This window comes from Taudactylus pleione, unplaced genomic scaffold (genome assembly GCF_031769625.1).
Source record: "Taudactylus pleione unplaced genomic scaffold, aTauple2 ptg000009l, whole genome shotgun sequence".
NCBI classification, from domain to species: Eukaryota; Metazoa; Chordata; class Amphibia; order Anura; family Myobatrachidae; genus Taudactylus; species Taudactylus pleione.
The window spans coordinates 12,434,534-12,457,040 of NW_028284412.1; the positions used below are offsets into that span (position 1 = coordinate 12,434,534).

Genomic DNA, 22,507 nt, shown 5'->3' on the forward strand with positions numbered 1-22,507 from the left:
TTATTTATATATATATATATATATATTGTTATAAATCTTTATATGGTTTTGATATAGATCTGATCAGTGATATCATGGGTTAAAATGTGACACACCTGTGCTTCATCATTGACAGAGAAATCTCTGTCTACAACAGGCTAAATTCAATCAGTTAATTATGGGAGCTATATAAACCCACACTGTGTCACAATGAAGTTCACTCACCTTCTGATGAAACTGGGAATAGCGTAACCCTGGAGAAACGCATGAAGGACTCATACCCTGTATACAGATTTCATCCCATGGTCTTCCTTCCTCAGGAGCTGTAGCGGTAAGAGGGGATCACAGCCGGCATTCTGTATACGGCTACCTACACGGATATTGTGGTCTGACAGAGCGAGAATAAGCACACCCGGCTCTGTTACATCCCACAGCCTGCTTACTTGGAGCCTGTGGGGAGCTGCATGCGGCAGCACGTACACCTGGCTCTGCCTCAGAGCAACGGAGTCTTACAGACTATTCAGTCACCCAGGATTACCATCAGCCGGCTATCACGGCTCACCTTGCCTCGATTGACACCAGTAATACCAGCTACGCGCTCAGTCACCATCTGGAACAGATCTCAGAGCGACATCAGGTTCTCGTCTGATTGCAAACGAATATATTTGGCAACATATAAAGGTGACTATTTATTACTCCATCTGTGACCCTCACATTTTCCGCTAAACTCACAGCTCCATATTCCACAGAGAAATATAGTGGAACTATTGCAGGCCACATAATTTAAAGGACAAGACCGTCAAGGGGTCTGACTGATCATTTCTTTGTTGCATATATGTGCATTTATTTGTGGTTTTGTTTAGTGATGTCTAGATTTACATGTTTGTCTAATAAATGTTGTTGTTGTCAAATTGGCTCTCCTTGAATTTACAAGCACTCTCTCACATTCTTAAAAATTTTATATGAATCTAATATATATATTCATACCTAATGCCACGTATCCATTAAGTGACATTACTGAGCTATTTCTCAAGTACGACATCGTAATCGTGCAATCACTCAAATCTGGCACAAATTGCGCACATTAATGTCAAACAACCCGCAATGTGCGCGCCCACTGGTCGTTTTTTACATCTATCATTGCCCGAACATGCTGGTCAACCTGACGATGAGGTCAGGTTGACCATGTTCGGGGATGATTGATGTGCCTACACTGAACGTTCAATGTAGGCACATCACAGACTAATCGTGCACTCGTTTCACAGTCGGCAAGTAAATGTACGACAGTGACCCAGCAACAAGCCCCCTCTTTCTCTTCTCCTTGTGCTATACACTATAACTAGGTTTTGGGAGCAACACCAACAACAAAACATAAAAAACTATATACGATATGTCATGAATGTATTATGGTTGGTACGAACATATAAATAATGTACAGTAGATCTGTCTGTGCGGAATCTTTCCTTCGTTGTTTTAATGGCACCACAAAGGTAAGAATAACGCCAGTTTCATAAATTACACAGATCGCAGTTGCCAGAATATACTATTTTGACGCAATAAAAAAAAAAAAATCTACAATTCAAATGACTGCATGAGAAATCACGGATTTGGGAGCGGTTACCCTGGTAATGAATTGCATGATGTAGCTGTAACGCTGGAAAAAGGGGTTATCCATGCTGCTTTATAACTACACCATGTAACACTTTCTAAAATAACCTACTCCAAAGGCTTCAATTTACAGTGACCGCACACTATTAAAGGCCGGTCCCCAGTACCGTCCATAAACATAACCATAGAGCGCTGCTGATATATTGGTGTTCTGTCCTCTTACCAGGAATGCAGGGCAGCCAATTCCAGCTCTCCGTCTCCGATCTGTACAGCACTGTCTCAGTCTCGTAATATTTACTAACAACAGGAAGTCACTTGTGAGCCGACCACGTCCCCGGAAGCAGGAAGTGATCAAATGCCAACCAGTCCAGGATAGGTATTGCAGAGCAGGAAGTGAAATTTGCCAACCAACTTCGCTTCCCTTTCTTCTGAATCAGGAACAATATGCCTGTACAGTGCTGAGTTCGTGTCATCCTTCTGCCACTGCTATACAGTCTGATGCTGCCTGGAGACACTGGAGGCGGTGAGAGGAGCAATGAATGTGTGGTGCACAGGTGGGGGGGATATCCGCGTCACTGGCTGGGAAGGTTCATAGTTGAATAACAGGTTGTCAGACCTAATTTCGTGTGTTATTCACCCATTGTAAGTGTCTCAATATTGTAATTATGGGTGATCATTAGACTGTCATGTGAAAGGAATTTGAATATATAACCTGTATTATGGTTTTGTTTTGCAGGTGTGAGCTGCTGTAAGAATGTTCTGAGCCTCATTGATGATCAACATTGCTGATCTTTATTCTTAGACGTTCTCATGGAGTCTACTGGTAATCTGCCATGCACATTTTTGGAGGCATTGAAGACTTAAGCTCCATACACAGAGCGATCAGACAACTATCAGATATCGATCGCGGGCCCCTATAGTAACCAGGATAACCTGGTCGATATCGACCAGGTTGGCCTGCATGCACGGGCGATGGTCGATATCGACCATCCGTGCCCGCACATTGACCATTGTTTGGACATACCTCCCTGCTGTCCCGCGTGGGGGGGGGAATTTGGGGAGAGTACAAACCGCTGCTCTGCATAGCAGAGCAGCGAGTGTGCAGGAGGAGAACAGATGCCGTGCGCATGTTCTCATGTGTACAGACTGCTCACGCCCCCAAAGTGATGAAAAAAGGGGAAGCCACGAGGCTCTGCCTCGTTTTCCATAGGATCCACCCCCTTTTGTGGAAGCCACTTCCCCCTTTTGGATGCGCATGCCTTCGGCGCGCGACTTGTCCCTCCTTAGTTTGCTCAAATGTTGGGAGGTTGTAAGGGCCCAAAAACAGGACGATATGAACAATAACGATATGATCGTTATCGTTCTTATCCTGTAATATCTGACATGTGTACGCACCATTACGAGATAGAATTACAAATAGATGTCATCACTTTCACTTCACTGTAAGCTAATATATATAATTTTTTTTTTTGTAAATTCTTATTGTTTCCACATACTGACACTAACACTAAACTAATGGTTTAGGCAATCTGAAACTTTGATGTTTTGGGGGACAGACCATATAGGATCATTATATAGATTCTTCAAACTGTTTATATACTATTTGCACCAGGATATGGGGGTAATTATATGGGGGTAATTATTAACAACTACCACTTGTTTGGTATGATAATGCAAAGGCAGTTTAGAGCATTAGAGATTACATATACAGTCCCATTCAAACTGCACTAGTTAACAAACACGGCAGACTTTCTATGAATATTTTATTTCCAGTAAATTGAGTAGTTATAAACTGGAAGTTTAATTTTTACCCCTGTTCCATCCATATTTTATCATTAACAATCTGTATCATACAAGACTTAGAGTGTACATTATATATGGAATAATGTAGCTACTACTCGAAATTATAAGGTATAAGGGCCACTGGATGAGCATTTTTTATAAGCCATCTAGAATAATGTCTCATTGCTTATAATACACAAGGGGGTATATATACTAAAGGTCGATTTTAATCGACTGAAATGGACTAAAAATCAACTATATGAATCACTTGCCAAATCTCTCTTTTACTAACATTCGACTTTGAAATAAATGTCAAAATCGAATGTTAGTAAATGAGAGATTTTCAGCCAAATCCAACTAACACCCTTTATTACTACCATTATCCCTGCATCCTTCTCCTCCAGGGATGCAGAGAAGAGCCCTGGACTTACATCCTAGGGCTGGTTGATGCTCAGGAGGGGGGACCCTACTTTCTGAGATTTGCCAGCCCTGGGCTGACCAGTTAGGGGCTGGTTTAATGTTTTGACAGGAAGACCCCACGCTGTGTGTATTCCTGCTGTGACATTACCACCCCGGCTGATTCAGACTGGTGCTGGTTAATAAAAAAATAGGGGGAACCCCATGCCTATTTTTCCCCTGACTTTCCATGACCAGGCTGAGAGGTCCAGGGCTGTTTGTGGATTAGGGGGACCCCACGCCATTGTTGTTGTTTTCTTTTTTTACAAAGCTTTTAATCCTAAGAAGCATGCACAGATAAGAGTGATCTGTGCAGTGCTTCTCCGAAAATCGCCTTCCTCGGGCGTATTAAATTTGGGATTTGAATGTCCATTTTGTAGTAAATTATTCATGAGTTTCAAATTTACTGTTAGTAAATTAGGGGATCCTGTAGTGGTCTATTTGAAAATATTGATTTTTGGTCAGGATTTGGTTTGATATTTGATTTTATAGTTTATTTTGACTTCATCTCTGAGTTGCAAAATCAAGTGAAAATCACTTACAAAAACACCAAAATTACCATTAATAGTTAGTAAATATACCCCAAGTTTTCCTTAATAACACTGAAGTGATTGCATGCGAACCCTCCAGTTAAGTGTTGACTATATATATACAAATATTGTTCACCGGAGTTATACATGAAATGGCATTGCTAGTATGTAGAACTATTTCAGAAATCTATAGCATTTACTTGGTGACTCTTGATCTCTTAAAGGATAGTATATTGTGCTGAAATTTAATGGTTTTCTTTCTGTTTTCATGCTTAACAAAGATTTAATCTCATTGTCATTAAACAGTGATTCACATGAAAAGTCAAGCAACTCACTACAGGTTTTATATTGGTCTGGTACTGGCTCTTTCTTCCAGCATCTTTATTGGGGGAAGTTTCATTCTTAAGAAAAAAGGTCTGCTTAAATTATGTGGCAATGGACAGCTCAGGGCAGGTGAGAGGTCCATCTGTTGCATTGTTATATTCTCATATTGTATGGGGAGTAAAAAACTAAAAAGTTACTTTATTATATATATTGTTAAAGAATTGTAATAACAATCTAACATTACACTATCATGTACATATATATGACATTTGTTTATATCCTATGCAGTTATTTTATTCCTAGTTGTAATACTACATGCATGAAAAAGGTTCATTATGCATTAAGTTTTTAGATGAAGGTTTATTGATATCTTAAAAAAAATGCAAAACATTAATATTCTATAATAAAGTTATTCTCATTATATAATATATGGGCTTTTATAAGCAAATAAAGAGGATGTAATCTTAATAAAAATTTAACTTTTTAAAAAAGCATTAACTAATGACAAGGTATGCAGTTTTCAGAATATACCACACTAAGAGAAAGCTATTTTCTAAAGCAAGTATACACTCCATTATTATTACATCACATATTTGGGAGCTGCAGAGGGTTATGTAAGTACGACCCAGTTGCGGAAGTTGTCGAAAGAGCGTATACGACTACTGTCCTAGACAAGCTATGTACAGACTCTCCTGATAAACGTCCCATTCTTTGGTAGCGCTTGGCAATATCACTGCTAAGGGCATGAAATATCTAGCGTAATTACAGTCAGCCCAACCTGATTTCCAGTAATGTTTGTCAGGACTGGCACCATTATTATTATGCAGCGCTTTACAGAGAATGTTTTCAATGATTCTCATTACCTCCTGCACCTAGTATGTTTTAGGTCTGTAGGAGGAAATTGGGGTGCCTAGAAGGAAGCACATACAAATTTCACACAAACATTGCCTTGGCTGGAATCAAACCCATAACCCCAACACCATGAGGCATGAGTCCTGGAGACATTCACCAGCTAATGCTTTAGCCTTCTGAATATGTCTGACATCCGGACTGTCCTGGCAGAACTGTTTAGAGCAGAGGTTCCCCAACAGTTCAGGTTTTAGAGATATCCATGGCTGTGCACAGGTGATTAAATCAAATACACCATGTATATCTCTGAAACCTGAACTGTTGGGGAACCTTGAGGGCCGCATTTGGGAACCCCTGGTTTAGAGTTATTCAAAATATACTCTGTGCAGATCTGACTGTACTGGTGATTGAGTTCTCCAGATAGCTCTATGTTCTAGGCCAGGGGTCTTCAAACGTGGCCCTCCAGCTGCTGTGGAACTACACATCCCAGCATGCACTGCCACCTTTTTGATATAACAGCATGCTAAAACTATGTGCAGTGTATGCTGGGATGTGTAGTTCCACAACATCTGGAGGGCCAAGTTTGAAGACCCCTGTTCTAGACCAATGTGCTGATAACAGAAAGAAAAGGCTTGACAATCTCTCCAATATCCTTGATGAAAAACTCAACACAAAATATTAAAATGTCATATTATATAATGAAAGTGCATAATTTCACTATGCACTTTCATTATATATTACATTTTTATATGTGTTAGAGTTTTTCATCTCAGAGAGCTATATGTGTTTATTTTTAATGAATACTAATAAAAGTTAGATTTTATATTAAACTTGGTCCCAGTGCACTGCCAGATAGACTTCTTTCCTTTCTTTTTTTTTTTTTTGTGAAAATCGGGCGGTAGCACATCCCTGATAATGCCAAAATATATGACACAAATTGTAAATCTGGGATTATTGGACTAATCTATTAATTTAATATATATAGTTTGAATTCATATTCAGGGTTTATAGTGTAATGTGCGGAGACTATTATTGCGATTAAATTGTACTTCCCTGTCATCCTTGGGTTCAGTTATGTGGAGGTGGACAGGGTTTCACTTCTTTTTATCACAAATTTTATAATTTGCAGCTAACAGCACTGGTTTTCTGTCAAACTGACCATAAATAATTTGATTTGGTCCTGGACACAAACTGTGGTAAGTGCCCTGCGGCACCCCAGGGTGCCACAGCACACAGTTTGGGAACCACTGTATTAGACATTACCGAAATAATTCAATTAGTTGCGAGTTTGGTCCCACGAGGTTGCCAGTTCGCAGTACAAATTACATTTGCCATTCAAATCCAATTCTTTTTCAGAGTAAATTTGCCTGTTTTTGTTGGCACCCTCCTGAGCAGGTGAAAAAGTAGGGAAAAATCTTTATTGTAAGGTAAAAATGTTGGGACTTTCTTCAGAACCCAGTGGACTCCCCCCCCCCCCCCCCCCCCCCCCAAATTAGGCATTTGAATGTTTTCAGCTAGCTTAATTGGGCCAATAATTACATGTCATTTTTTGGGGTGAAAATAATGAAATGGCCTTTAAATTATCCCAAAATAAGCATTTTAGCTAAATCATGCACCCCAAATTTAATGAAAGTATTTATTTCAACAAAAAAAATAGCTTTTTATAATTTTGTTTTTAAATTCTCCTCAAATTACCCCTAAAGCATATTTTTTTTTTTTGCATTTTCCGTTTACTTCCGTCGTAAATAAATTAAATTCTACATCTGTTTATATTTTAGTTTTTTAAAAAAATGCACAAATCAGCCATTTGACACCTTTTAAAAGCGTACAGTACTTTCCACTTACAGTCTTCTATACGATTCTGCTAACGCAGTTGTCACTTTTTTGGCGTCCAGGAAGGTCTCCCCACTTTATCAAATCATGTGTTTTCCAACTTAAATAAAAGCAATAAATGGTTTTGGTGTTTTTATTATTCCATGTTATAGAACAGTTGCCATTTTAGAATAATATCCTTTTGTTCATAATGACTTTCTTTAAACAGTTAGAAATATTCTTTGCTCCATTGAATCAGAATAATAGTATGAGATAGAAATGTTTTTTTTCACAAAAGACTCTGAATTTGTATAATATCATGCAGGTCAAGGAGGACATGCATATCTGAAAGAGTGGCTTTGGTGGGCTGGTTTGTTATCCAGTAAGTATACGTTGATCAATACATACGTTTTTATAATTGGCTCTTTCATCTCCTGCTCTCACACCAGTGATTGATCTTAACAAACCTACATTTATATCCATAGAACATGACCTAAAAAATTCAACACATGGTTGTCTCACCGAACCAGCCTCAATCATTTGTTTCTGCACAACTTGAACAAAAACCTTACCAGATTATTTGAGCTGTATACATTTTAGGGTTCTTGGTTGTTGCCAGACCTTGAGGTGCATCTGGGAAGAAAATGGCAGGACTTCTGAGATGTTCTCTGTATGACACTATGAAGTTTCTTTACCAAACTCCTACTTCCGGTTGGTCACCTGATCAGTTTTTGCATCACTCTGCATTTCTCTGGTTTAGAGGGTCTAATGGTTTAGTCACCGCTCTCGATCAATGAGATCCATCTCCTGCCAAACCCTTTTGGATCCTATGCAGAAAGCCAACTAATTACGTCAGAAGTCAAATGTTGCTCATTTTACCTATTTTCCAATTTGGCAAATGGATTGAGATGACTTCTTTATTATTTTGACTCTCCTGATTCCACACAAATGTATATTTCTAGTGAATATGCTCTGCTTTTTATAATTGACCTCCCCTTATACTTTTAGTACCTTTTTCCCCCACCCTATATTATAATTATTTATTTTTTTTAGCCACCAACCTTGCCCCTTACTATTTTATCCTTGCCAGGTTCTCCAGGCCAGACCTCTTTTGGCTCCTATCTTACCTGCTTACCTCTTCTTTCTTCTTCTGTCCTTTGTCAATTGCTAAGCTGCTCCTCTTCTTGCGCTGATGAAAGAAAGGAGCCTGCATCCAGAAGATGGACACCTCTATCAAAAAAAATAAAACTGTTTACAGAGGTGCAAGGCGCAATAAAGGACGCCTCTATAATCACTGCACTCCCGATGAGCCGCACAAAATACTGCCTCGTGCCGTCACATTTGTGAGTCCTGTTGTTTTAACAAACTTCATGTCTCATTGGTATTTTTTCATGAAAACCCAACTAAATTACCTAGCAAGGACCTATAGCTTCCAATATTTGTATTACTAGATGGCTAATATGAGCAATTTGTGAGACCTGTATTGCTTTAGAGGCTCATCTTAATCTATGAGCAGATTTTGTAACATTCATTTCCACTTTCTAGTCTGAGAGAACACGTGCTTTATGTACCCGAGTGCCAGAGTCACAACCTGAATATCCCAACACATCATGAGTAGATGTTAATGACTAAGAAACATCTTACATTGGCATAAATACTTTGTTGGCAGTTAATTAATGCCTCCTATTATGGATGTTTGGTAAATCTCTTGGGGATGCTGTCAGGTGGAATTTGTTCCATATCTGGAAATCACCTTTCCTTCAATCATTTGATGAAACAAATATTTTGCAGCAGTATATACTATTTCTTTTTTGTGGAAATGCTGACCTTGGGTGCAATGCCCCAGAAGCTGGAAGGGAAGGGAGTTCTCGGCAAGAAACAAAATCCACTATGTCCTGTTACTTAGCCCCATCACCTTCTGTTTTATAGTGGGACTTGGTGAAGCTGCCAACTTTGCTGCTTACATCTTTGCCCCAGCAACATTGGTGACTCCACTGGGAGGACTGAGTGTGTTGGTGAGGTAAGTGTTTTTGAGTATGTTGGGGAGATAGACGATGGCTTGCGTGTATGCATGAAAACTCCCTGGGCATAATAAATGAGCTTGTTGTAAGGTTTAGTAACTGAGTGCAAGAGAAGTAACATTTCAGGATAGGTAAAAGAAAGAGACAAATGCAAGATAAATAGATCTCTCATTATTGATCCCAATTTAATATGTGTAGTACAATATGAATGTGATTCAATTTGGCAATTAGAAATACATTAAATAATGTAATGGTTTGAGGAGCTTTATAATTGTTTGTGCAATGAGGGGACCAACTAATAAAAATAAATATATAAATCTAGTATTAAAATAAGAATCCAATTAGACTGCAACTCAAAAAGGGTTCAAATAAAACTTTATTAAATTGCAAACGTATCTTGTTCTAAAATGCTGCTTCCTTGGAACTTGGCCAATTCACCGGAAAAAGAACTGAAATGGAGGAGGTGCTTATAATTTGAGCATTGGGAAATACAGTGGACGTATAATGGGGTGGTATGTATGTACTTTAAAAAAAAACAAAAAAAACTTTTTGTGCTGTTGGCTAGCTAGTGCCTCTTGGGGATCTTTGTGAACATGAATTATGTCTACGTTTGTACGTAAAGCCTTGGGGACTCACATAATGGTGTTTTTCCAGACCCTGCTGAAAATCGGAGGACACCTAAGCGTGCAATACTATGGGTGCAAGGACTTTTATTTACAAACGGGTTGTACTACGTAGCACTGGTGCCTTGAGTAAACCATCCCAACATTTGTGGCGATACTTCGATTTTCTTTAGACTGAAGTGCTAGTTGCACAGGGCCCATTAAATTAATTTTTTAATGTTTTATACTTATGACAACTAGTAGTCACACAAATGATACAATGTTTCCCTTCTGTTGGGGTGGGCTGCAATCATCAAGCTTCAAGAAAAGCATCATGGTCTCACATTTTACGGAGTCAGAATATTGAGATACTTCTGTGCCATGAAGTGTCCACGTTCTTCTGCTTGACCTATAAGTGTTAAAACCTGCAGTTCAATAAATTTACCCTATAGATCAGGGATGGGGAACCTCAGGCCCTGGCGCTGTATAAGGCCCGGGGAACCATTTGGTCTGGCCCTTAGTGCTTTTTTCTGCTAGCCTCATCTGGCTAGCAGGGTGCCCAGAATGGCACTCTGCAGCCAGAATCTATGCAGCAGTGCTGCCAGGAGCATCTTTAGAACCCTTTTGACGGTACACTGCTGCCCTTACACCTCCCCGGAGCATCCTCAGGATGCTCTGGGTATTGCTGTAATCAACGGCGATTGTGGCCCCGTCCCGTGTGACGTCACATTGATGGACCGCGGCCTGCACCGGGCTCGCGAATGATGATATATATATCGACAGAAAAAAGGTTCCCCACCCCTGCTATAGATCCTTCATTCTCTAGGAATAGATTTTCCCTGTTAATCAATTTTATAAATCTTCTAGATATGTGGAAAATCTAGGACTATCCAAGGGAAATCTGGACACAAAGGGGCAGTACAGTGGCTTATATTTATCCCTATAATATATTGGATGAATTACACTTTTATGTTCCAAGAAATAACATGGCTGGTCCCGTTTGTTTTAATAAATATTTTGGATTATATGAAACAAAGAGTGCTTGATATTGCAATCCTCCGGATACAGTTTGAAGAGCGCCACGTAACACTTCTTTGAGCTGTTGTTAAAGCTTAAATATTCAAATTTGCTCATGTTGGCCCCTTGCTTTAAAGTTGCCTGCTCATTAATGGTGTTTTATGAGTTGAAATACTCTGCGCTGCTATAGACATTTTAAAGGTATCAATGGAGCCTCCTATTATTATCCTGTGCTATTCTAATGCCCTGATTGGCTAGAAAATGTTTTAACTCCATCTGTTCGTATGTCCACATTGATGAAAAGTGCAAAGTGTGTCAGCCATAAACAAATGCAGAAAAATATGCAGTTATGTTGGCAGTGCATAATGCAGGATATGTATTTGTGCAATCTTACTCATCCCAAATAAATTGGTATACTTACCTAGTTTTTATATTGGGTCCAGAGTTAGCACAATATAGGACATTTATTTTTGTTGTATTACTTCTCGTGTCATCGTTCCCCAGTATGCACTTTTATTTAGCATTTTTATTTTCTTTAGTGCTGTGCTATCCTCTTATTTCCTAAATGAGCGGCTAACCTTCCCTGGCAAGGCAGGCTGTGTGTTAAGTTTTTTTGGCTCCACTGTGATGGTTCTTCACGCCCCACAAGAGGAGGATATATCTACGCTAGCGGATATGGAACAAATACTCAAAAAGCCAGGTAGGATTTTCTTAATTCTATGTTATGAGACTGATTAAGGGGTCTATTTACTAAGCTGTGTCAGGAGATAAAGTGAACGGTGATAATCAGCTCCTAACTGCCATTTTTCGAATACAGCCTGTGACATGGCAGTTAGGAGCTGATTGGCTGGTACCTTATCACCGTTCACTTTATCTCCTAACACTGCTTAGTAAATAGACCCCCAAGTCCTTTACTAATCACAGAAATTGTGGTCATAAATGTACCTATTTAATTATCCAGCACATAACAGGAATTCAGGAGTGCTTCCTGTTATCTTGTAGACTAAATAGTACTCACAACGACCATTGTGTAGTGTGTAGCCTGAAATTCCCCCAATTCGTCGTTTGATGAATTGGGTGGTCGCACCTTACCATCAGGTGTGCTGCACATCAGATGGGACGATGCAATTCGCAACGCGGTGTAGTTACATTAATAAGCATGTAACAATCGCATTGTTGTATGGCAGACCGTGCAGTGTGAACGGCAATGCAAAATATCGTTACAATGCATCGCTGGGTTGGCATATCGCTAAGGTGTGTACCCATCTGGAGGCTCTGCACCTTACGTCGGAGAAAAAGAAAAAAAAAAACGTTGCTAGCAGGCATCCATTCATGGTGGAGATCTATGGGATCTCCGCCATCAGTGGAGCGACCATCGGTGGCAAACTATCGATGGTTAACCATCAGTGGTCGATGGCCATTCTTTTTAACAAATGTGGCTGCCATTTTCCTGGAGATTTACACATGCACAGTACAGAAATCACATAGTAACATAGCACCATGTTCCCTTAAACCAGCGCATGCACAGTAGACTCTGGCGCAGTGCCAGAGTCTACTCGTAACTGGACCACAAAGAGAGAGAGAGATGAGGGGACCAGCACGGAGGCTACACCTGGGCCACAATTTGTAAGCAGGCCACATTTCAACATCAAATCACTGAGGGATTAACCAAGTTCATGGTTAGGCACCAGTCTTTCAATACCTAGGAATAAATGTATTAAGAATAGTGTCTGGGTGAGCTTGCATACAAAAGGCAAATATGAGTGCAAAAACACAACACAACCCAATGCAGAAATAGATGATCAAACATGCAAATATAAGGCAATAGACCATCGAACCAACGCGTGAGTACTTTCCATAGACTGGAATACAACTTTATTAGGAATTGTGTTTAAAAACGCAATAGAACATGGAGCAGAATAGAAGAAATCAATAGAAGTGCCGGTGAGCTGCATGTTGTGCCGAAGCACTGCACAGATCAGTCAGATCTGTGCAGTGTGTGTGTGTGTACAGTGTAAATAAAGTGTTTAAAAAAAAATAGAAAAGGGGGTTGCCTCCCCAAAATCATAACCAGCCCCCGATCTCTAAGCCTGTTCTGGTACAGGAAAAATGGGGGAAAAAGGCATTTCCACCATATTTCAGTAACCAGCACCAGGTTTAACCAGCCATAGAAGGGGGACACACATCACAGGGTCCCTCTTGCAAAGTATTATCCAGCCTCAAACTGGTTATTCCAGCCCTGGGATACCTTGGAAAGTTGGGGTCTCCCCTCCCGAGGATACACCAGGACTGTTGTGAATCCTGGGATTATTTGCTTGCATCCCTGGTGGCGGCGGGTGCAGGGTTAATAGGCGAAATTTAGTAATTTAATATTGTTCCTTTCAGTGGGACTAGACTACAGGTCCCAGCAAGCCTGCCCTGGCATGGTGGCACTTGGGAGAACCACAAGGGCACCATGCTCGGACAGTAAGGGCCCGATGGCATCTGTACCACCACTGTGAAGAAATTGCAAAAAGAAAGAAAAAGTATATGGACACCGAATATGTAAACCATATATTATGCACTCCCACTACATACTTACCTACGTCATGGCGCTGCCAGGGAGCTTGGCAAAGTAAACTGCAATTCACATCCCACAGACAAGTAAGCACTATATGTACATAGGGTGTATACACAGCATTGCCAGAGAATCTAGTACCAGAACAGGCTCAGAGGTCCGGTGCTGTTTATGCTTTTGTGTGTCTCATAAAGGGATGAAGTTTCATCCCCGGCTGTTGGGATGCTGGCGCTCAGAATACCGGCATCCGGGTTAGGTGGAGGGTTAGGTACTAGGGAGAGGGTGCAGGAAACTGGGAGGCTTCAAGATACCAATACTCATAGGTAATACAGGTACTGGCAGACTAGAGACACTAGGAGCAATACAAGTATTCTAGAATTGGAACAGGAATCCAAGCCACCGGGCAGCCTTTCACCTAATGGTCCAAAGACCAATCAGGCCACAGAACTACTTCAGTGACCAGGAGAACCTGAACTCAAAACAGTATAGTACTGACAGTCTGGACCTGGGAACCAAGCCAGGAATCGGAGTCTTATGTAACCAGGGAAGAACTAATGAAGCTATATCCCTGGTACAGCTCTGACACAAGACCTGTACCATAAACTGGAAGGGGAACTCAGGATAGAGAGACACTTCAGGCACACACAGTACTGAACAACTCGATGCTAAAAGACCTGATCATGCCCTCCAGACCTAGAACCCCAACGCTGACAAGAGCACGCAGTACAGGATAACCAAAATAGTCACCCTAGAGTTTCAGCTAGGAGAAAAGCTATCCACAGGAGAAAGCTCTGGAGACACTGAGCCTGGAACAATCCTCAGGAAGGAACACAGTTGTCTTTCCTAGGCCTGGAAATATATAGGGAGTGGTAACAGGTAATTGGTCAGGCTAACCAGGTGAGTGATAATAACTGGGATAGTTTGTTGGAGGTTTTAGACACAGCAATGAATGGTTTAACCCTGTATTGGTTGCTACGACCACGATTCGTGACACCCTCATTACCTCATCTATGATCTCCCGTCTCTTACACCCTTACCTCATACATATGAGTATATAATAGTCTTCCCTGTGATTGTCCTAGTTATCTACCCCCGTTATTTTCGCCAGTTGTATGTACCTTAAGCTTGCTCCCATTTTTTTCTTGCTGTCTTTTTTTTTTTACCTATGCTCATACACACTAGACGATGTGCTGTATGAGCGATATTAGTGAAGGATTTCCTTTGAACTTTGTGTATAGCAGGACAAACGATATTGGGTGTACACACTGAAAGATATCTTTTAAATGAAGTCATTCTGCAACATCTCTGAATGATAGACAGATTGGCCTGCATGTACGGACGAAAAAAGACATCGTTAACGACCCGTGGGAGCGCGCATCATTGGTCGTTCACTGCATACACACTGAACAATATATAGTTGAACGATATCGTTACCATCCATATCGTTCCTAAAAATCAGTTAGTGTGTATGTGGCTTAAGTGTTGGTTCCCCTCAACATGTATAAGGCTGCTGTACCCTTGAATACATCTCCTAGCTGTCCCTTTTTCACCAGCGGTATCTTTCCTTGAGGAAGACTGTATTGCAGCAGCACTTCGGGGTAAATTTACTAAGAATTATGTTTGGTTCAAGTTTAAACTCTCACAGCATTGCTGAAACGCACAAATTTACCAAGAATCGTAACTTGCTGAATCGAGTGTTTATCCCTGAGTTTGACCGCAGCCAAACTCGCCTGAACATGCAACCTGCACATATGAGTAAGCTACGTGCAAGCTGCTTGTATGTGTAGTAAAAAAAAAATACGCAAGGTTCCCCCCCCCTAATCATAACCATGGGTGGGGGGTGGAACGTGTACAGTTCTTCCGTGTTTTAGGAACCAGCACTGGGCTCCCAGAACCAGTCCTGGTTTTAAAAATAGAGGGGGAAAAATGGGGTTCCCCATTTTTAAACCAGGACCGGACTAAAACCTAGCTGGGGTGCAATTCCACAGCTGGGGTACCCTTTCACCAGGTCACTCAGGCCATAGCATTAACACCCCAAGCTAGTCAGCCACATGGGTCACAGCCAATTAGCGCCCGCTAACTGCAGTAGTAGAATTGACAAAGGGCAGACACTTGTAGTTTCACTGTAAAAAAACAATAGTACTTTTCTATTATTCCCACTATTACCCCTGCATCCATCAGACAGGGGTGCAGGTAAGGGAGGCAATCAGGAAGCCGACTGCCTAAATACCGGTAACCGGCTTCCCGACTGCCATTTCCCGGCAAGGGTGAAATGCCGGGCGTCTAGATGTAGACGCCCGCATTTCCCCGACGCAGGGAGACCGGCGCCCGGCATCCCGATTGTAGGGATGCCGGGCGCCGCGAGCGGACAGCCGCGGGGGGGAGGGTTAGGCACCCCCCCCGGGAGGGTTAGGCTAGGGGGAGGGAGGGTTAGGCATCCCCCCGGGGGACTTAGGTTTAGGCAGCGGGGAAGGGGGTGGTTAGGGTTAGGCACTTAGAGGGGGACTTAGGGTTAGGCACCCCCCCCGGGGGACTTAGGTTTAGGCAGCGGGGAAGGGGGTGGTTAGGGTTAGGCACCCCTAAGGGGGGTTAGGTTAGTAAATACTTACCTATCCACGATCGGGATTTCCAGCGCTGTCGGGCTTCTGCTGCGTCGCACTCTACTCCTGTCGGGCTGCCGCTGACGGGAATCGAACCGCCAGCCATGCGGCCGGCGGTATTTCATACCAATTCCGCAGGTAAGAGCCCTGGGCTTCAGCCTAAGCCTGGGGTGCTCAGGAGAGGGGGGGACCCCACCTCCCCTGAGATCCACTGCTTGGGGTGTTAATTCTTTGGCCGGGGTGCCCCAATGAAAGGGTCCCCTGGCTGTGGCATTACACCCTGGCTAGGTTTGAGTCCGCTGCTGGTTTTAAAAATAGGGGGATCCCAAGACATTTTTTTTTTCCCCTATTTTTAAAACCAGGAGAGGTTCATGGGGCGGAGGAGAACCCTACGTCATTTTTTTTTTTTATTAACCCTTTAGGGTAGACCATTTTTACAGGCTGAAACATACACAGATCACATTGATTTGTGCATGTTTCTGCCACACTTGCAGCTCTGGAGGTAGTCTGATTTAAAACTGCGGAGAGTTTCATGATTTCTCACCCGAGTTTGTCTTTTAGTAAATTTGCGAGTTGTAAAAAATGGCCAAACACCCCCGATATTGCAATCTTAGTAAATGTACCCCTTTTATGCAGAGGGGAAGAGGGGGTTCTTTTAGGTAGTTTACTATAGTTGGTGGGGGGGGGGGGTTACAGGATCCAGGTATACTTAGGGTGGGGTTGGGTTATACAGGGTGAGGGTGTAAGGGGAAGGTTTCTTTTAAGGGGTTTTTGTTTTGTTAGATTGGTAGATGTGGTCAGTTTCTTTTATATTTTATCACTTTATCGGTTTTGGTATATTTATACTATATTTAGTAACTATGCCGGTGGGGTAAATATGTCATCTTTTTTGTGCTATGTACTGTGTTTTTTATGCTCCTTTCTTTTGGTGAGTGCCCGAATGGCACCTTCGGGTACTTGCCATGCTTTTTATGATTTACAGTCGTATGTATATACTGCTCTTATATTACGCTTGCCATATATTTTTATGTATACCATGTTTATCTACATGTTTGCCATATTTAATTTTTATTGACATATATGGGGTTTATTGTATTTTCATAAAACACATTAAAAACAACTCTATTTAAATGTATCCCTTCATTTATGAAAGATATGCACACTCTCTTCACTTGCAGTTGATGCCTTGTTAAATATGCTTTGGACTGGTTATTCACAGCTTTTAAAATGCTAAAACAAACTCCACCTATTATTATCACTTGTAAATGTACAGTTAAATGCAATCTCAAAGCCTCAGTGGATATATAATGAATAGCCTAATGTATATCTTATATTCTATAAGCACTAGAGCATGTTCAGCACTGACATTGAGGCTAATTTAGTAATTGTGGGGGGGGGGGGGGGAATTCTGGCCTTTTTAAATTCAGAATTGATTGTCCTGTATTATCATGCATTTTATAAAATGTGTATTCCTGCATCTGAGAAGATTGTTGACATTTGTGTTTTTTTATGACTCCCCAGGCTTTGTGGCATATGCCACCTGCGTGGTCGTATTTTCTCTGGTACTAGCCACGTTGGCAGCTCCTCGTTGGGGTCACACGAATGTGCTTGTGTACGTGTTGATATGCTCAATAGTAGGCTCACTCTCTGTGGCGTGCGTGAAGGGTCTGGGTATTGCCATCAGGGGCCTGTTCTCAGGGATAGCCGTGTATAAGGATCCCCTCGGATGGCTCCTGTTCCTTTGCTTGTGCATCTGCATATCTGTGCAAATCCACTATCTCAACAGGTGAATACTTTATAACCTTTTAGATCTTCCTAAATTCACCGTATCTTCTACATGTTTTTATTGGTCTTCTTTCTCCACAGAGCATTGGACATATTTACTGCCTCCCTGGTGACCCCAATTTACTACGTCCTGTTCACCTCTTCAGTACTGGCATGCTCCGCTATTCTTTTTGATGAATGGCGCCACCTCAGTGGGGAAAGTGTGGTGGGGGCAGTCAGTGGTTTTATCACTATTGTTCTAGGGGTTTTCTTGCTACATGCTTATCGAGATTTCCCCCTACCCTTTGCAATGCTCCCCACATATTTGAGTAAGGGAGCTAAAAAGAGAAATTCTGCCCATGAAGGACCCTCTTCTCTAGAAGGAATACGTTGGAGAAGTGCTGCTTCCAGTCCAGAAAACCAGCTTAATAGGGAATAACCACCCTTAGGGAGAGCTGCTTACAGGACACTCAGATACTCATTGAAAGGACATATTCTATTGTCAGGAGGAGCATACACCAAATTCGATTGCCTTAACATTTTTTTAAGGATTGCAATATTTTGTTATTGACTTTTTTTTTTTTTTTTTAAATCTAGAAAAGTCCTCCCATAACGGCCCGTATAGATGAAGGATTAGACACAAACTGTGGATTATGTTTAGACCACAATTTGACCAAATTCACTTTTAACAGCTTAACCATGAATCCAATTCCTATGTGGTAATCAGAGCAGTTAACGCACATTGTGTTGCGAGTGAGCACGTGTAACACACTGCTGTCTAGTTGCTTGTCTGAATGAGTTCTTACAATGTAAATGCTTTATTTTGTACAAAATGATATCTAGTAAATAAAGGGTTTGGGAAAGTTTGTATCTTCACATGAGTTAGTTGCAGCATTTTTTTTTTTTTCATAATAGTAAAATATAACCAATGTAGTGCACCCAAGATGACTGTCTCATCTGGTATTTTCATGGGTAGGATGAATAATTCTTGGATCGGAAGACCAAAAATGGCTGCCTGTATTTGCTGCAAAATTGGAAACCCTGTGCTAAGTTCATGATGTCTGTATTTGATGCATGTTAAGCACCTTAAATGGTACTAGTAAAAAGCATTATATTTAAATGATCTAATACAAAGTGACAGCAAATAAGGCCTCAGTTAAAATTGAGCTAAAAGCCATCAATGTACTTACCAATGAAATTGTAAATTAGTAGCTCATTACATTACATATTTCGGTCCAGCATTGATTTTTTGATAAATTGATTCAGCAGCCAAGCAACAAGAAATAAAGTGAAGTGCATTGCCTGCACATCAGCACTGCATTCACTGGCTGGGCAAGTATAAATACATTTTTTTAATTTTTTTTTTAAATCGCCTTTTTTCCTAATTTTAACTATATTATATCAAGTATAATTAACAAACGGGTGCTTAGTCACTTGTAAGGTTGTATATTGTTAAATGACAAAAAGTCAAACAAAAATGTATTATACAATTGAATCGGACAGAGCTTATATACTACCCAACACCAATATTTCTTATTTATTTTTTTTAATTAAAATGAAGCATTATTAATGTATTTGTGTGTTGCTCTCTTCTCACATAATGGTGCAGTATACACACAGTGGGCCTGATTCAGCAGCGGACAGAGTAGCTATTGCAGCTGTAATATACAGCTATCTTTCATGCGCTACAAGTCGTGTCATATAACGTGGAAGCTCTGTGTGCCTCGATAGCGCTGAGCGTCCTTCATACGACTTTTTACCTTAAAATGTGTCTTCACACAGTGATGTGAATAGCTAGCACAAGCAGCTTCTGTTGATTAAAATGAAATGCAGCATGCCTGTGTTCTCTGTGTATCTGCATGTGAAATGCTACGTTACAGTGTCAGCGGCTGTAACAGTAACGTACTGTTTTGCATTCAGACACAGAACACAGGCATGCTGCATATCATTTTAATCAGCAGAAGCTGCTTGTGCTAGCTATTCACATCGCTGTGCGAATAAGACGCATTTGAAGGTAAAAAGTAGCACAAAAATAGACACTCGGCCCTACCAAGTCACGCCACGGCATGGCGCGATTAGAAGGGCTGTTTAATGTGCAGAGGCTAGATGTATGAGGATATATCTGTACCAATGCAGCAGGAGACTTCATGCATTACTGCTCTGCAATACCATCAGCCGGCTAAGTGACCCAATGAGGTCATGCAAGCCAGCCCCTACAGATGCTTAAAAGAGGACAGAAAATTTCTGTCAGCCAACAGAGATCCTGGCCTCGTCACTCCCCCACAACGGCGGCAGCATGTCTTCGTTTTGGGAAACTAAGCCCATTGCCGCCATCTCTCAGAAATGGCAGCACACTGTCAATCACTGGCAGTCTGCGTCCTCTGCTGAATCAGGCCCTGTGCTTGCTGTTCTATTGAAAGGTGGTGTTTTTTTTTTTTAATGGGAAAACCATGGTTGGATTTGTCTTAAAAAAAAAAAAAAAAGCTGCTTTAAATGTTCAGGCTAAATAGTCAAAATATTGTCATTTTCTGCAGTCTGTAGGCCAGTGATTCCCAAACTGGGTGCCGCTGGGCAGTTGCAGGGGTGGCGGGCTGGTGGTCCGGGACCAATTTAATTATGTCAATGTGAAGGTAAAACCAGTGGTTGTGGCTGCCAATGATAAAATATGTGGACAAACAGAAGCGCAACCTTGTCCACTACCACATCCTGTAACTGAACCTAAGAATGACAGGTAAGCACAATTTACTTCATTAGTTTTTTTTCTGAATTTCTCAATAAGAAACTTTTGGCCTAGGGGTGCTGTGAACACAATGCTGATACCGTAGGGCACCAATATTCAACAAAGTTGGGAATCACTATCGTAGGCCATTACATTGGGTCCTATATTATCCCAGCACAATAACATCAGTCTTACAGACACCTCTTATTCACTAGGAAATCACAACTCCTATGTGAGTGCCACACATCCACTTTAGTTTTCTGTGATGGGCAACAAACATAGAAGCTCAGTATCTGGTTTCCTCATGAGTTTGGAATGGAGGCAACATCAGGGTTATTTTAGAGTACTGGAAGAAGCAAGAGAGATGTAAACTAATACAAAAGTAGGTCCCCTCCATAATGCATACACAACACAGTTATGAAAACAATATAAATAAAGTAAAAACAGATGCTCTCTGGAGTAGGTTCCCTGTGTTATATTAGAATGGAACCAGCTGCAGTGGCAAACGCAGGATTTTTAGGGGGGGGGTGGGGGTGTGTTTCCAAATCTCTCTATATATATACACACACACACAGTACATATATATATACATACATACATATAGTGGGCCCAAAAAGTATTTGGACAGCCACCGATTGTGCAAGTTGTTGCACTTTAAAAGATGAGAGGTCTGTAGTTTCCATCATAGGTACAATTTAACTGTGAGAGACAAAATCAGAACAAAAAATTCCGTAAACCACATTGTATGATTTTTAAACAATTTATTTGTGTATTCTTGCGGAAAATAAATATTTGGACACTTACCAACCAGCAAGAATTCTGGCTTTCACAGACCTGTTACTTCTTCTTTAGGAAGCTCATCTATCCTCCACTCATTACCTGTATTAATGTCACCTCTTTGAACTGGTTAACTGTATAAAAGGGAATCGGTATGATATCCCGGCTGCCGCATGGCCGGGAGTTTGAATCCCGGCAGCCCGACAAAACAGCAGAGCCCGGCAGCGGAAGCTCGACAGCGCTGTAAATCCTGATCGTGGTAAGGCAAGTATGAACTAATCTAACCTAACCCTCCACCCCTGTGCCTAACCCTAACCCCCCCTTCCCAGCTGCCTAAACCTAAGTGTCCCAGGGGTGCCTAACCCTCCCTCCCCCTAGCCTAACCCTAAGTCCCCCCCCGGGTGCCCTAAACCTAACCCTCCCCCCCGCGGCTGTCCTCTCGCGGCGCCCGGCACCTGCTCGATCGGGATGCTGGGCGCCTATCTCCCGGCGTCGGGGAAATGAGCGGCGTCTAGATATAGACGCCGGTCATTTATCCCACGGCGGGATAAAGCAGTCGGGAAGCCGGACGCCCGATTGTATACCATATAAAAGACACCTGTCCACAACCTCAAACAGACTGCAACCTCTCCACCATGGCCAAGACCAGAGAGCTGGCTAAGGACACCAGGGACAAAATTGTAGACCTGCACAAGGCTGGGATGAGCTACTCGACAATAGGCAAGCAGCTTGGTGAGAAGAGATCAACTGGTTGGCGCAATTATTAAAAAATGGAAGAAATACAAGATCACTTACAATCTCCCTCGACCAGGGGCTCCATGCAAGATCTCACCTCGTGGGGTATCAATGATCTTGAGAACGGTGAGGGATCAGCCCAGAACTACACGGAGCGACCTGGTCAATGACCCCCTCCTTAAGCCAGCACATGTCCAGGCCTGTCTAAAGTTTGCCCGTGACCATCTGGATGATCCAGAGGAGGATTGGAAGAATGTCATGTGGTCAGATGAGACCAAAATAGAACTTTTTGGTATAAACTCCACATGCCGTGTTTGGAGGGAGAAGAATGAAGAGTGGCATCCCAAAAATACCATACCCACTGTGAAGCACAGG

The 22,507-nt window shown here is 41.7% G+C and overlaps 2 protein-coding genes across 3 annotated transcripts in view; one reads left to right on the forward strand and one right to left on the reverse strand.

Annotated features, from left to right (window-relative positions):
* Positions 1–1,916, reverse strand: part of TAF7L (TATA-box binding protein associated factor 7 like) — a 44,143-nt gene extending 42,227 nt beyond the window's left edge. Inside the window, exon 1 of the mRNA XM_088467278.1 lies at positions 1,811–1,916. The gene's annotated coding sequence lies outside the window, so the exon portion shown is untranslated. The remainder of the gene's footprint in view (positions 1–1,810) is intronic.
* On the forward strand, positions 1,828–18,779 carry LOC148542770 (magnesium transporter NIPA2-like). 2 transcript variants are annotated; one of them, XM_088467257.1, is made up of 8 exons: positions 1,828–2,110; positions 2,324–2,410; positions 4,662–4,808; positions 7,666–7,722; positions 9,270–9,360; positions 11,520–11,680; positions 17,659–17,923; positions 18,004–18,779. In XM_088467257.1, exons 2-8 carry the CDS (start codon positions 2,398–2,400, stop codon positions 18,338–18,340), a joined length of 1,071 nt encoding a protein of 356 aa, XP_088323383.1. In that variant the 5' UTR covers positions 1,828–2,110; positions 2,324–2,397; the 3' UTR covers positions 18,341–18,779. The 2 variants fall into 2 exon arrangements, with proteins under 2 accessions (XP_088323383.1, XP_088323391.1); XM_088467265.1 differs by lacking the exon at positions 4,662–4,808.
* The last annotated feature ends 3,728 nt before the right edge of the window (positions 18,780–22,507 follow it).